This window comes from Vanellus vanellus (assembly GCF_965231255.1).
Source record: "Vanellus vanellus genome assembly, chromosome: 17".
NCBI classification, from domain to species: Eukaryota; Metazoa; Chordata; class Aves; order Charadriiformes; family Charadriidae; genus Vanellus; species Vanellus vanellus.
In genome coordinates, this window is record NC_138922.1 from 3,546,013 (window position 1) to 3,560,927 (window position 14,915).

The following is a 14,915-nucleotide window of genomic DNA, read 5'->3' on the forward strand; positions in this document are numbered from 1 at the left end:
AAGTGTTTTGTGTCCCACAGCTATCAAAAGTTTTCTATATTTTTGAGAAATTCAAAGAGAAACCAAGAAATGCATGTTAAAGTACACACAATTTATTCATTCGCTGGTGATCAACATATACTTCCACATACTGACGACCTGGTCAGGCAGGAGAAGGAATATTCTTGATTCCTTTGCCTTCACAAACGTTTAAAGACTCACAAGATTTTGACATTGCGATTTCCAGAAAGTCAACATTTTCCATTGCTTTTTTCACTTTTCGCTTTCAAATAGTGTGAAACCACGGGGATTTTCTTCTCCGTTAAAGTCTCTGTCAGAATACCCCGCACAGATCTCTCTCGGAAGAAAAAAAAAGAGGGGAGAAGATGCTGAAATTGCCTATTGAAAACCAATTAAAGAAAATTTGACTGACCCTGCACATAAACAGCACCACTTTTCCCCTGGAAAATTCCAGTTGCATCTTAATTAAGGCCGACAACGCCGGAAGGTAAACTAATGCTATACCAAAGTAACGTAGCGTCCTGCCCTGTGTTCTGGCCCAAGTTGTCAGTTAGGATAAATACTAAGAGCATTAAGGCCACTGTACTTCACAATCAGAAATAGCTTTACAGCAGTTTTCAAAGGATGTAAAACTCACTGAATGGTGACCAAATATAAACGAAGATTAATTCTAATAAAACCTTCACAGTTATAGGCCATGGGGACAATAAATATGTGATCAGTGGTGCAAGAAGGTTAATGAAAGGAATGACTGCTGGAAAGAAAAAGACTTCTGAAAATGTGTGCTGTCACATCAGAGGTGGATTAGATACGGAAAACCAATACAAAACCAGAGAAAAGTGTCACTGCGAGAACTTAATCAAACAACGTGTGCTGATTTTTCTAATGCAGTGGGAAAAGCTGACTTTCAGACTTCAGACACACTGAAGAGTGGCCTTTGCCACCTACTGGAATCCAAAACAGGCTACTCCAGAAGTCTGCAATAATGTTAGATAAAGCCAGCGCTTTAAGCAGCAGCTTAACCCTACCAGGAGCTGTCGTCTTCTGTCCCTGCAAGCAGCGTGGCAGGCAGGGGAGACAAGCTCCTTCCCTACCGACCTCCGCACAGGAAAGGCTCGGCCGAGAGAGAAAGGTTTCGCTCGCCGGCACTGCAGTCAGGCCCTGGCTCCGTCTCCGCCCGCACCACTGAAAACAAGACCTACAAGGGAGAATATGGCAGGGGGGTGAATTCACCAGGCAGAGAATAGTTGGCATAGTTTTAACCATTTTTAATTAAAGAAGTTAAAAGAGAACTATAAAACTTCAAGCCTTGCAACACTAGCAAATAAACACTGTCTCTGATGTTATCTTGTGCTGGAAAATACTGGTTTCCCTGATCGTTTCTAACGGAGCTTGAAATTATCATGGGATTTTGATATTTTCCTCCCGTCTGCCTCGACACCTTCACACCAGGGCAGCCCTAGGCTGAATCCTGGCCCTCCGTCCGCTCCACGGCAGTAAGGTGCCAACACTGCCCTGCCACAGCAGGGACAGCCACGCTCCCGAAGCTCAGATCAGTTTACGGACTGCTCCAAGCAGGCGACACACAAGAGCTTTCTCACATCACCAGTCCCCATGGACTACTTGCTATTTCATGTGTTTCGGTTGACTCAGCCATAGATGTAAAAGCCAGCACCCATGCATCGACAGGATTCGCGCTACGCTCTGGAGAATGCCAAACCTAGAACTATTAACGGATTCAAAGTCCACAGGTTTCCCACCCACAGCAGATAGTGCATCCACAGTGTCTAGTTACGCAAAGACAACAAACTGCAAAGTGAAACACGTGCTCTGGCTGTGCCAAACCCTGCACCAGAGAACAAAAGCACGCAGAAACCAACCTCCACACCACGTTACTGGACAGACTCTCACAAAACACAAATACACATGTGAATACAGAAAACTATGAGTTAAACTTTTAAGTATCTCTTATACCTGTTCCAAGATACACAATGTAAACAAGCTAGAAAATAAATTATCTTAGTTTCAACTGTTACGGTAGGACACAACGCTCACACCGGTACCCAATTTTTTACTGTACAATAGCTTCAAAACTGTCTCTGCCTTTTTCAAGAGCACAGCGCTGAAAAGGGACTGGTTCTCAAAGAACATCAGCCAAAAAAGGCTCACGTATCTCTTCAAAAGCGTGAGGAGTTAAAAATATATGAAGTTTTGTTCTGTTCTAAGACTGAGGGCTGACACAGTGCAAAAAGGTGAGAAATTTTCTTGTGGGAGGGAGAGCGTTAGAGCCCCCCTAAGTAACCTGACGTGTGCATGTATAAACTACAACGCTGTGTATTTGCTACAGAAAGTGTCCAGTGAATATCATGCATTACAACATGCCCGCCACTTAAAAGCACAAGCTAAAAAAAAATTTTAAACAATATGTATTTCTATCACATGTCCCTATTGGAAGAGTACAGCTGCACTCTTCAGAGGCAGATCTCCCCACCCCACGGGTCAGCAGAGGAGAGGAAGCTCTGCTCAGCCCCATCGTGTGACCCAGACCACACATGCCGCATTGTGTGGGGCTCACCAGGCAGAGCACAGCCCCTCGCGTGACCCACAGCCAGCCTAAGGAGTCCGTGCCTGCTGCACTAAGCTTCCCACACAACAACAAAATAGGTGCCCGGGCCCAACAGCTGTGGTTCATATAAAATTTCCAAGAATGTACGTTCACTTTTTAAAAAATGCGGGGCTTTAAAACAAAGTTTGACCAATTACAGCCTGCGCTCGAGAGTCATTTCATTGACCATGGAAATACAGCAAGCTCTGCCAAGGCAGAGAGTGCAGCTCCGCTTCTCTTCTGCGGCATTTTGCAGGACAGAACATTACCTGAACCTGCAAAGGAAAAATTAGGTAGAGCAAGTACAAATTACCTGCGCTGAAATTTAGTCAAAATGGTAACTCTCACACAGAGCAGTATTTAGCGACCTGCACGGGGTCAGGAGACGGGTAAGTCATACTCTTTGATAACAGGACTTTTCATTTTTTTGCATCAATGTTGGCTCAGGGCTAATAGGGATCAAACCACATCACCCAGTGAATCACGAGGATGCTTCTGAAGTTGTCCCTCAACACATGCCACTTCAATTCAGACATACCACAGCCCTAATCCTGCGCTAACGTGGTAGATGTAACACCCACTTGCTTGCAGGGGAAGGAGGAAACGGCAGCTTCATTTTGTTATCTGTAGCCTGGCTACCAGCTTAGGAACAAGGCTTATTTATTGCTACCCCTTTTCTCCTCTCTCTTCTCCAGCAATTAATTCATCGGGCAGTTTCAACACACTGAAAGAAAAAGGAGCTTCAAAGAAAAAGCAACTTTTACAACACAGATGAAGAGGCAGAAGAACCTCGTTAGCAGAGCCTTTAGACGATCTGTAGCACATGCAGAGCTCCACACTGAAGCCAGGACTCTCTCAACCAGAGGGGATGTCACTGAAAACACAGGGGAAAAGAGGAGGAACAAGGAGAAAAGACATTTATGCTAGCTGAATTGGGAAAGGAAAGAGAATTGTAACAAATTTACAGGAAACACTCAATTCTGCTGCTCTTTTAACTCTGCATTTCAGTGAGAGGTAAAAGTTCGTGCAAAGAGCTCCTCAGCAAGACACACACGTGCTCATGCAGGAACTGAAGCTACCAAAAACTCTGACGTACAGCCAAGGGGAGCAAATACTCCTGAGTGGAATTCCACAGGCAAAAGCTGGTGCTGACTTAACTGGAAACAGATAAAATTCAAAAGGCCATTAACAAAGGACTAGAAACAACCCATCCTCCCTTATCCCACTGCACACTGAGTTCGCAAGACTGCAATACCGGCAGTAAAAGACATCTTTTTATATAATTATATACCAAGTTTATGCCTAACATGGTTTGTGTGTTATGGACACAGCACCTGCGTGACACCCACCAAACCCAACTTATGCACTGCTAATAATTTATTAACTCAGGGAACGTGCCTGCGTTTCACACTTCAAGGAAAAGCTCTGCCTTTCTTCCTGATCAGAGAGAGACCACCAGGGATGGATTCTAACAACCTGTTAGTGATGACAAGTAGGACTCCTTCCACTAGAAAGAGGCTATATGAGAACTGCACAAGGAGAGCACAACCTGAAGGCTATTAACCATAATTATTTTTCCCAGCTGTCAAGGACACACCAAAATGGACAATAAAATGTATTGCATTTGATGCCCTCAGTGACTGCTACACAACATGATCACTGAGGAATTTTTGAAGCTTAAGCCTCATCCTGACAGTTTTCTTTCCAACAATTCACGTACACCTTGTGCGGTGGCACCCATCAGTCCAACTCGGTGACCAACTCTACGAGATCACTTGGCCGGTATTACCTCTTCCAAGCAACTCCCCATTCCCTCATCCTCCCCAGCTTTGTAGACATATACGATACTGTCACTAAAAAAACCACACGATTTTTAAGCAAATGGAACCACAGTTTGCTACACAGAGGTAAATTAGTTCAATGGATGCATTTAACTTTATCTTCAGGCATATTCAAAGCACAAATCACATTGTTCATTCGAGGTGACAACGCCATACCTTATCACATCTGGTTCTGTGCCTTCATTCTTGTAAGATGCCTGAAGCTGTTTGTGTCGTGTGAGGAGGTCATCCACCAAATTCTGCCTCCTGTCTCCCTCCAGCTGTGTGCTGATGACACTTGGTTAAGGACCAAACTTAAAACCACTGAAAAACTTTAATCTTAGGATATAAAATAATACCTGTCACACATTCTTAAAATAAAACAGACTTCCTGATCATCAAAATTGAATAGAGTAACTATTTTAAATCTGCAACATCTAAGAGAAGCATAGGTCACATTTTTCCAAATGAAATCTGCTGCTATTCTAAATGTGCTTCTGAAGTTTACGTATCTCAAAGAAAAAGTTTTATACAATAAATAATAAGAAGAAAACTGGAAGGTTACTGCCAAATTAGCATAAGTATTAAGAATAGCATTTCCCTCTCCAAAATCCAACATAATTCTTCGTTCATTTATTACTAAGAAGTCGTACGCGTTGATCTCTTCCATAACACTGACGATGTATAACACTACTGCATGGGTTAAGTTCAGGGAAGGATGAATTTTCTTACAAGAGCTCCAACTTACACTGTTATGATATAAACGGGGCAGACTCAAACAGAACAGAGCTTTTGAAATCAGCAGGGTACTTCACATCGTATTTCACTGGAAGCTCGTAACACAGCCAATGTGGGTCGCTCCCAGGCAAGTGATCAGCGAACAACCAAAAATTTACTTTGAGCATCTGCTTCCATTTGCAATTCATCAGCAGAACACCCCGACAGACACTGATGCAGCAGAAAAACAATTCAGGCAGTATCTCTGAAAGACAAGATGCCCTGAAGTGCTGTGGCTTCAACGGGTAACACGTCTTTGCTTTTTTTTTTTTTTTAATTAAACTTAGTGACATTTTGAAGGACTCCTAACTCTCTTCCGAGTACTGTTCAAGAGATTATGCAATAGCTGAACTGATTTGTGTGTTTTCGGCCACAGCAGTAGCATTCCTCTGCTCTCAAACACTCACTGGACAGGAAAGTTTTACCCCTGGCCATCAGCTGAGCACTCAGGGGGCCTGTGCTTAGAAGGGATTTCTGCTATACGAAGCTTGACATTAAACATTCATTCATTAAATCAGATTGCTGCTGGATATCTTCAGGGAGACAGACGTACTTTGACTCCTTAAGCCTGACTATCCCAGTGCATGGAAAGAGCAGGAAATACAAGCCAGGCCACAGGGTAACGCTCCCAGAAGAAAACCTGTGATTTTTTTCTTTCTAAGGCATATTTTAAAGCATTTTGACATCATTCTGAAGATGCAGCTCCATTGCGCCTTAGGTCAGCACAAGTCAGGGCCACCACATCCCTGCCCACACCCTTAAGGCTTCAGCCTCCCTTTTTGCAAGCACCGGCACTCCTGCAGCCAGTGACTGGGCCATGAGAAAAATCGCGGATTAGCGAGTTTTCTGCTAGACGAGCAATCTTAGCTCACAAAACCAACCACTCAATCAGCAGCGTGGGCACAGCGCACAGACAAGACGATGGCAGCCCTGAGATTACTCCGACCACCTTGTTAAGCTTCTCTCTGACACAACCGTAACCAAAGCCAGCCTCGTGCCCTCCATGCCAGCGATGCCCAGGCTCCCAGTTCTTCCTGCACTGCAGATGCAATGAAAATATTCAACAGCAGCACAGAAAAAGTTCTAGTGACTTCCAGTCTTCTAAAAATGGAATGAGGGAAAAACCCTAACTGCGTGGCAGAGCAATTACGGCATGTTTTTCCACTCTCTCCCACCATACAGAAAGGTCGACGAGCTGATGTTTACACAGATACATTTGGTGTGTTGATACAGCCCGAAGCAGTAAGTCCTTCAGCTGATCGATCTTCTCTCTGAGATTCTGCAACGACGATCTGATAATCACATTGAGCTGAAGAGGAAGAAAGAGATTATTTTTTTTTTCAGTCCGAGTTATATTTGCAGAAAATGTAATACTACTACACACAGGTGACAATATATTTAACTTCAGCTGTACTGGTCTGAAGATCTCCATTCGAAACCAAGAAAGCCTGCCTGAGAGGCACAAAGGGAACAATACAGTTAACTGGTTTGGACTGCTTACAAAATAATGAGATAAATAGCACTAGTTTCGCAAACACATTTCTAATGCATTAATGCTGTTTAATATGGAGAGCTTGCTTTCAAGTCTTTACAAACACACTCCTTTTTATATGGGCAAAATATTTCAGCACATATTAAGATTTTTCCAGTTAGTTTTCCAGTTCTTTCCTCTGATCTTTAATACAAGTAGAGGCACCAGTTTCTTCTGCCACCAGGTTTCTTTCCCAGCTCCCAGGGTAAGAGGAAAGCTTGCTACAGGTTCAGACGTTCCCTCCACTGAACTCCTCCAAACTTTACACTAAAGATCCCAAAGAAATTCAGATTTCCTCCATTTCCCTTCTCAGCAGCACCTATGACTCCTGACCCTTTCTCACAACCGACCTGCCCAAGATTCAGATGTGTCTGTTCTTACTAAAAACGTAGTTAAGTCGTTCACATGCTGCCCTGCTGCAAGCAAGCCCAAAGTCTGGGGGAATCCCCCCCTCCCTTTCTCCCCACCCCTTCCAAGTTAGTCTCACATTATCCTCCGGGTTTTTCCTCCTTAAATGTTATTTCTTTTCATTCCAGTTATGTAGAACATACTAGGAAAAAAAACATTGTAACTGCAATTAACTATGCAAGTCATCCTAATTAAGACTTTATGTGCTTCTTGTTTACAAGATATTGGCCCCGCTGTGGGTTGTAATGGTTAGCAACCTCAGATGCTCTGTGTAATGAACTAGTAACAGAGGAGGAGCATTTGCCTCTCATTCCTGTGTTCTTGAAGACGCAGAGGCAGCAGCCAGGCACCAAAGTCTCACGGAACGGTCGCCGTGCTGCAAGGATCCTGCCTACAGCTCAACTGCACTTGATATCTACACAGGGATGGAGTGGGACTTCCCCAAAAAATCACCTGATAGCATCAGAAGTTTAAATCTCTCTGACTCAGTGAGACTTGTTCTCAAACGCTATCAAATATGACAGAAAGTGGATGCAACCACACCGAGGCAGTCTTGAGAACGGGCAGCCACAGCGGAGAGCTGCAAAATCCACCTTCGGACCCAAAGCTGCCAAACACTAAGGCAACGTTCCCAAAGCCAGGATGGGGGATAAATGCTTTTAGGCAAGGTCAACCCGCTGCATACCCTCTAGCTCCGCAATTAGGCAATAAAAGCTCTTTTCATTTCACATGTACATTTGCTGGATTCACATCCAGGTGGAGAACGCTGCATTTAAGCAGCCCAGAACAGCAAAGTAACATAAAGGCACACATGTCCGAGAAAGTCACCTCACATACAGTCTCCCTCTGCTACTCTGGCCAGAAATTGCAGTGCCGTAGCAAAAGATGTCACTTCCATTACAGAAAAAAAAAAAAAAAACAAGTAAAAAGAAACCAATGGAAGTTTGAAGATCAGCTCAATAAAGCAGAGTTCACAGATGGTTATGTGCTGAAATCTTGAAATCTTTCCCTACAGGGCTGGGTTTGAGGTTTGTGGGTTTTTTTATTGTTTTGTTTTTTTTTTTTTTCCCCATTTTAAATTTTATGCTCTATTTTTTGCTCAGCAATAAGCAATAAGTTTTTTTAGCCACACTAATGGCAAAACACTATAAAAATAAAAACTTATTTACATTCTCCCTACCAGGCAAATACTGTACAAAACCTTCTTCTCCATTAAAACATTCAGGAGTCACAGAATATATGACTGCTCAGCCGCAGATTTCTCAACATGCATTTCTGTTATGAAAACAACTCTCTCATTGTTGGAAACTTGTTTATAGTAGAATCAAACACTGCCAAATATTCATCTTTAACTGCTAATGGATTAAAGGGAAACTGTGCTTGGAAAACACGGGGCATGGAACAAATGATTTTATGAAGAAATAAGTCAACCGTGTAATGTTTCCATAAAACACAACCTCGGAGAGTTACGGTACAAGAAGGGCTTCAAACAACACTAACACAATGTTTTGTTGGGGTTTTTTGGAACACGTCACAGATTGCAATGATGCCAATAGAGAACTTTGTCCTCTATAGACACAGATGGATTAAGCAGCAATCTTTTTATTAGACTTCTACTGCTTGAATGGATATCTGTACAATTTCATCATCTTGAAAGCCGGGAGTTTAATCACCACCTCTAAACACTCCTCTCAATTCTACAGCTAGAGAAAATATTTCTCTCAAATCCCACTTATTTGGGCCTTCTGAAACCTCTTTTCAATTCATGCCAAATTTGAGCCATTCATTAAAAAGCACTGATTATTGTATGAAGCCTACACCATTTTCTTCAACATTTCTTTAAAGGAAACTTTTCAAAGATGACATTTTATTTTAAAAGCTATCAGCAAAGAGACTGGAAGACTCAGCGATCACGCACCACATCACAGCCCTGCTATAAAGAGGGGCAGAGTCTACAAAATAAATCAGTGGGGTTTTAATTATGCAAATTGTTATAAGAGACTCAAGGGCTTGCACGCATTTTCATCCTAACGCAGTCAAGGGAGAAGTTAATGGCACGTTCTCAGGGTGTGCAATCAAGCAGACTCCTATGCTTCTTGATGGAAAGGACGAGGCTTTTAGTCCTAAAGAACGCAGCCTGCTGAGAATCTTTTTATTTTATTTTACTTTTTAAACAGGAAGTGTGAAAAGGTGGAGAACGTAATACTCCTGGGTAAGTTCTAACTTCTGCTTCTCATCCATATTTAACTCTGGTCTTACATTTTGTTAGAAATGTAGCTAAAAAAGACCGCAAAATTCATATTTCATCTGATCTACAGCCACTACAGAAAGGAAACATGCCAGCCTTGTGGGGGAAAAAAAATATCTATTCAATATTTACACAAAAAGGAGAACACAGAAGCTGACGTGCACCCCAACATCTCTTATAGTGTGTTCTGCTCCTGGCAGTGACAGCGCTGAGCGGTCAGCAGCCTCGACCCAGCAGTCCCACGGCTTCTCCTTTTCTCTTTTTGTAAAACCAGCGTTATTGCATGTGTAAAAGACTCATTACTGTTAAATCCAGGATTATTTTTGTGACACTGAAAAGCTACCGTTAATTCAGAAACTGTATTCTTGGTTTCTTTATGGAAATCTTAAAGAACACACCATTAACAGGTTCCTGCTATTAAACATAACTCTTCACCCGCAGGATCCCGGCTGGCAGCGGCAATGCCCTGCCGCAGCCGGGTCCCCAGACTCATGCAGGCGGGGGAGCGTCACCCCCTTCCCCGCAGCGCTCCCGGCCCTGTCACTTGGCGAACGTTCCCAGAGAGGCAGGAAATTCAGGACTTCCAGCTTCCTAGAAACATCTGACTCCTGCAAATTTAATGCCTAAACCAGTGCTTAACATCAAGCTAAAAATAACCACGTTCACTACCCCCAAAAGCCGCTGGCGGAGCAGTACCTTGGCTGAACTCTCCCCGTTCCTTTGGTACCGGTTACGCTCCTGGATTTTCTCGGCGACCTCCTGGGCGACCTGGCAAGCGGCGTCGTAGAGCGGGAGCCTGGGGAGGAGGAGAAGGCGCAGCTGAGCCCCCACCGCCCTCCCCACCCCTCTGCCGGCCGGGGACCCTCTGCCCCTCCGCCCCCGCGCGGGACCCGCCACCGCGGCCCGACGAGCCGGCGGGACCTGAAAAACTGCTTTTCACATTTACCTAAAAGGAGCTTTTTTTAGGAGGAAAAACGCTCTGTAGGGAAAGGGGACACACCACCACACCCCTCCCCAAGCCCAGCTCTGCACAGGCCCCGGCCCCCACACAGCGGCGGGCCCGCACGCTACCGGCCACGGGGAGGCTCCGGGCCCGGCTGGCAGCGCCCCCGGGCGGCCCAGCGCCGTTCAGGCGGGCGCGGGAGCCCCTCGGCGGGGGTGGGGAGGCGGCGGCAGCGCGGGCGGCCCGGAGGAGCCGCGCCCGGAGGCGGCCCAGCGCTCACCAGGGGTCCGGAGCCATCGCCGCCGCCGCCCGGAAGAGCCGCGCGCTTCCGGTTCGGGTCAGCTGACGACGGCGCGCGCCGAGGCCCAAACCCCGCAGTGCGCAGGCGCGGGGCAGCGGGCAGAGATGGGGGGGCAGAGATGGGGGGGGGAGACATGGGGGGGGCAGAGATGCAAAGGTGTGGGGGGCAGAGGTGCGGGGGATAGAGATGCGGGGGGGCAGAGATGCGGGGGGGCAGAGGTGCGGGGGGCAGAGCTGCGGGGGGGAAGAGATGCGGGGGGGCAGAGGTGCGGGGGGCAGAGATGGGGGGGCAGAGATGCGGGGGGGCAGAGGTGCGGGGGGCAGAGCTGCGGGGGGGCAGAGGTGCGGGGGGCAGAGCTGCGGGGGGGCAGAGGTGCGGGGGGCAGAGGTGCGGGGGGGAAGAGATGCGGGGGGCAGAGCTGCGGGGGGGCAGAGATGCGGGGGGCAGAGGTGCGGGGGGGCAGAGGTGCGGGGGGCAGAGGTGCGGGGGGGCAGAGATGCGGGGGGGCAGAGATGCGGGGGGCAGAGGTGCGGGGGGGCAGAGGTGCGGGGGGCAGAGCTGCGGGGGGGCAGAGCTGCGGGGGGGCAGAGATGCGGGGGGGCAGAGATGCGGGGGGCAGAGCTGCGGGGGGGCAGAGGTGCGGGGGGCAGAGCTGCGGGGGGGCAGAGGTGCGGGGGGGGCAGAGGTGCGGGGGGCAGAGATGCGGGGGGGGCAGAGATGCGGGGGGGAAGAGATGCGGGGGGCAGAGCTGCAGGGGGGCAGAGCTGCGGGGGGGCAGAGATGCGGGGGGGCAGAGATGCGGGGGGCAGAGCTGCGGGGGGGCAGAGGTGCGGGGGGCAGAGGTGCGGGGGGGGCAGAGGTGCGGGGGGCAGAGATGCGGGGGGGCAGAGGTGCGGGGGGCAGAGGTGCGGGGGGCAGAGATGCGGGGGGGCAGAGATGCGGGGGGCAGAGCTGCGGGGGGCAGAGATGCGGGGGCAGAGATGCGGGGGGGCAGAGGTGCGGGGGGGCAGAGGTGCGGGGGGCAGAGGTGCGGGGGGGCAGAGGTGCGGGGGGGCAGAGGTGCGGGGGGCAGAGCTGCGGGGGGGCAGAGCTGCGGGGGGGCAGAGCTGCGGGGGGCAGAGGTGCGGGGGGGCAGAGGTGCGGGGGGCAGAGGTGCGGGGGGGCAGAGGTGCGGGGGGGCAGAGATGCGGGGGGCAGAGCTGCGGGGGGACAGATGTGAAGGGGGGCAGAAGTGCACAATGCCGAGGTGTTGGGTGCGCGGGGCAGAGGTGCGGGGTGTGCGGGGCAGGCTGCAGCGGTCCGTGGGTGCAGAGGTACCGGTTGTGCTGTACACGGTGCAGGATGCAGAGCCCGCGGGGGCAGAGGTGCAGGGTGTGCCACCGCAGCGGTGCGTGGGTGCGGGTTGCATGGGGTAAGACCGCAGAGGTGCAGGGTGCCGTGGCCGTCCCCGGCTCTGCCCTGGCCCTCCCGCTGGCCCCACAGAGGGGTCCCGGCCCTCACAGGGGCCTGAGCGCTGACGTGGCCCCACTGGGCTTTTCCCAGTGCCACCAGTCAACGGTAGCCAAGATGGGGCTGCCACCGACACCCTTCGTCCGCAGCCACCTCCTGTGTTGGCCGTACCCCCATGGCATTGTGTTTGACCTTTGGTCAGGGCCCCCTCGGAAACCTTCGCGATCTCTTGGGGCGCTATTGGCACCTCCAGAGTATCCGATGCTTTTCCTAAAGCCCGGGACAGGGGGATTTGGGGTTTTCACAGCGCGCCCTGAGCGATGCTGGTGCGTCAGGCCGGGCCCGGGGCCTCGCATGCCTCCGGCCTTTGCTGCCGAGAAAGAAGGAAAGCTTTTATATTTTTAATTTTGCACGTCAACGGCGAGCTTTGAACACAGCGGCAGCTCCTCGGGGTACTGACGGTGTCTTGCACCTCCCTCCTTCCCTCCCTCTTCCCTCCCTCTTTCCTCCCTCTTTCCTCCCTCTTTCCTCCCTCTTTCCTCCCTCTTTCCTCCCTCTTTCCTCCCTCTTTCCTCCCTCTTTCCTCCCTCTTTCCTCCCTCTTTCCTCCCTCTTTCCTCCCTCCGTCCTCCCTCCGTCCTCCCTCCGTCCTCCCTCCGTCCTCCCTCTTTCCTCCCTCTTTCCTCCCTCTTTCCTCCCTCCGTCCTCCCTCTTTCCTCCCTCCGTCCTCCCTCTTTCCTCCCTCCGTCCTCCCTCTTTCCTCCCTCCGTCCTCCCTCTTTCCTCCCTCCGTCCTCCCTCCGTCCTCCCTCCGCCCTCCCTCCGTCCTCCCTCCACCCTCCCTCCACCCTCCCTCCATCCTTCCCCTTCCCTCTCTCCTTCCTACCTTCTCCCTTTCCCTCCCTCCTCCCTGCCCTCCCCCCCACCACATGAACCCCATCCCGAGCAGGGGCTCACCCCATCCCTTTCCCCCCTTTGGGCTGCAGCTCCTGATGTTCAAGGGGCATCTTAACCCCCTCCTCCCCATGGTGCCACCCGCACCGCCCCGACGCACAGGCAGTCCCCCTCTGGCAGCGCTGCTCCGGCCCCACGCGCTCCCCGGGACCTTTTCCCCCTGCATCCCGCCTTTCCCTTCCTTTAGGCTCCTGCCTTTCCCTTCCCAACTCCTCAGCCCCATCCCCGGCCCTTTCCCATCCCCAAATGACAGCCGCTGCCTCTCCCTGTCCCTCTTGTCCCTGTGTCCCCGTCCGCGGGCAGGGCTGGGCTGCCAGGCAGCCGCTGTGACGCTGGGCAGTGTTGACGCTGTCAATATTTTGGCTGCGGAGGCTGCGCGGGGCTGCGCAGTAACCGGCCGGCGGGCACAGGCGCTGCCTTTCACCCCATCCCAGCCCTAAGAGCCTTTCCCACGCCTGGGATTCGGCCTCTCTCTGGGGTTTTTTTTTGGGTGCGACGGATGACGCAAATCAACGCGGACACGAGCATGGGGACACGAGCAAGGCGCTGCTAGAGATGTTTTATTGCCCTCGTAACATGGGGCCACTACCGCAACTGCTGTGGCACGTCAGGATAATGAGCAGATCCTCGTCAGCGTATTTACGGGCAGCTGCGACACCCGGTGAGCGCTCCGCGCCGGCAGCGAAGCCCGTTGGGCTGGAACCGGGGCGGCTGTCGAGCGAGGAGCAAGAGGACGGGGCTGCGGCGAGAGGGGCTGTGACTGATGCGCTCGGGACCGTGAAACCGCGGCCGAGGAGGACTCCCCCACCCTGTGCCAGAAGTGTCCTGGGTACAGACAGACCCCGTGTCCCCGGGGTGCCGGCTGGTGTCACCAACCCCCTTTGCACCCCCGAGCGGGGCTGGCTCCTTCGCACAGGCAATCAGCATGAAACATTGATGGCCTCCGGCTGCGCGGCTCATCCGGAGCCGGTACGGCCTCTACATATTTAATTTTGTCACCATTAAAAAAGCATGAAGCGATGATCCATTTCGCACCATCCCTAATTCACTTCCATCTCCTGTCTCAGGGCAGAGCGGCTGCCGGGGAGCAGGAGGGGGAGGGGGGCGGCCACGGGGCTGCTCCATTCTGGCAGGGAGAGGCATCCGCTGTCCTAAAAAAAGCAACGGAGGAGAAGCTCCTGGGGAAAGGCAGCGGGACCCGCTGCTGTAAGAGCCAGGGCAAAAGGGTTTGAGTTGGAGAGAGAATAAACGACCCCTCGGCGCCGGGAACCGGAGCGGGGTGCAGCGTGGGGACCCCCAGGAGCAGAGTTGGGGACGGTCACCAGCCCCTTCGGATGCGGCGTGGGGAGCAGAGCCGCCCATCGAGGGCACAGAGGGGCTCTGGGTGCGGAGTAGGAGCCTCCCGCCGGGACACAGCCCCTCGCCTCCCTCCCTCCCTCCCTCCCGGCACAGCACCCCCGCACTGACAGCCCGTCGCAGCCCTTCCTCGGGCCACCAGCTTGCCGGGGACAAAGGGAGGAGAGGGGTGACGGGACAGAGTGCCGGTCTCGTCATGAGTTTGGCACATCACGGAGGAGGTGCTTCATCCAGAAAGGAGGGGGTCTGCAGAGGGACCGCTCCTGCCTGCCCCGAGAGCAGCGGTGCTGGCGGATGCTCAGGGATGCGCTGCAGGCGCAGGGAGACCCGCAGGCAGGGCGGCAAGGCAGGAACCACCCGCAGTCGCTGTTATTATAGGAGAAAAAACCCAAGATTTTTTTAAGGAAAAGAAAGAAAGAAAAAAAAAAATCTTACAGAATTTTAAGGTGCCTATAAAAATTCCCACTTTTAAGTGCAGCCCCAACTGTGGGTTCTCCAGGTGGCGGCGTCGGATGGGTGCGATGG

General features: G+C 51.2%; 1 protein-coding gene across 1 annotated transcript in view; it reads right to left on the reverse strand.

The window, feature by feature from the left end:
• Positions 1–10,638, reverse strand: part of STX8 (syntaxin 8) — a 117,786-nt gene extending 107,148 nt beyond the window's left edge. The window contains exons 1-4 of the mRNA XM_082492227.1: positions 10,613–10,638; positions 10,086–10,185; positions 6,417–6,511; positions 4,603–4,713 (exon numbers count right to left, since the gene is read on the reverse strand). Coding sequence (XP_082348353.1) covers positions 4,603–4,713; positions 6,417–6,511; positions 10,086–10,185; positions 10,613–10,629 — 323 coding nt within the window. The 5' untranslated portion in view covers positions 10,630–10,638. The remainder of the gene's footprint in view (positions 1–4,602; positions 4,714–6,416; positions 6,512–10,085; positions 10,186–10,612) is intronic.
• Between the last annotated feature and the right edge of the window lie 4,277 nt (positions 10,639–14,915).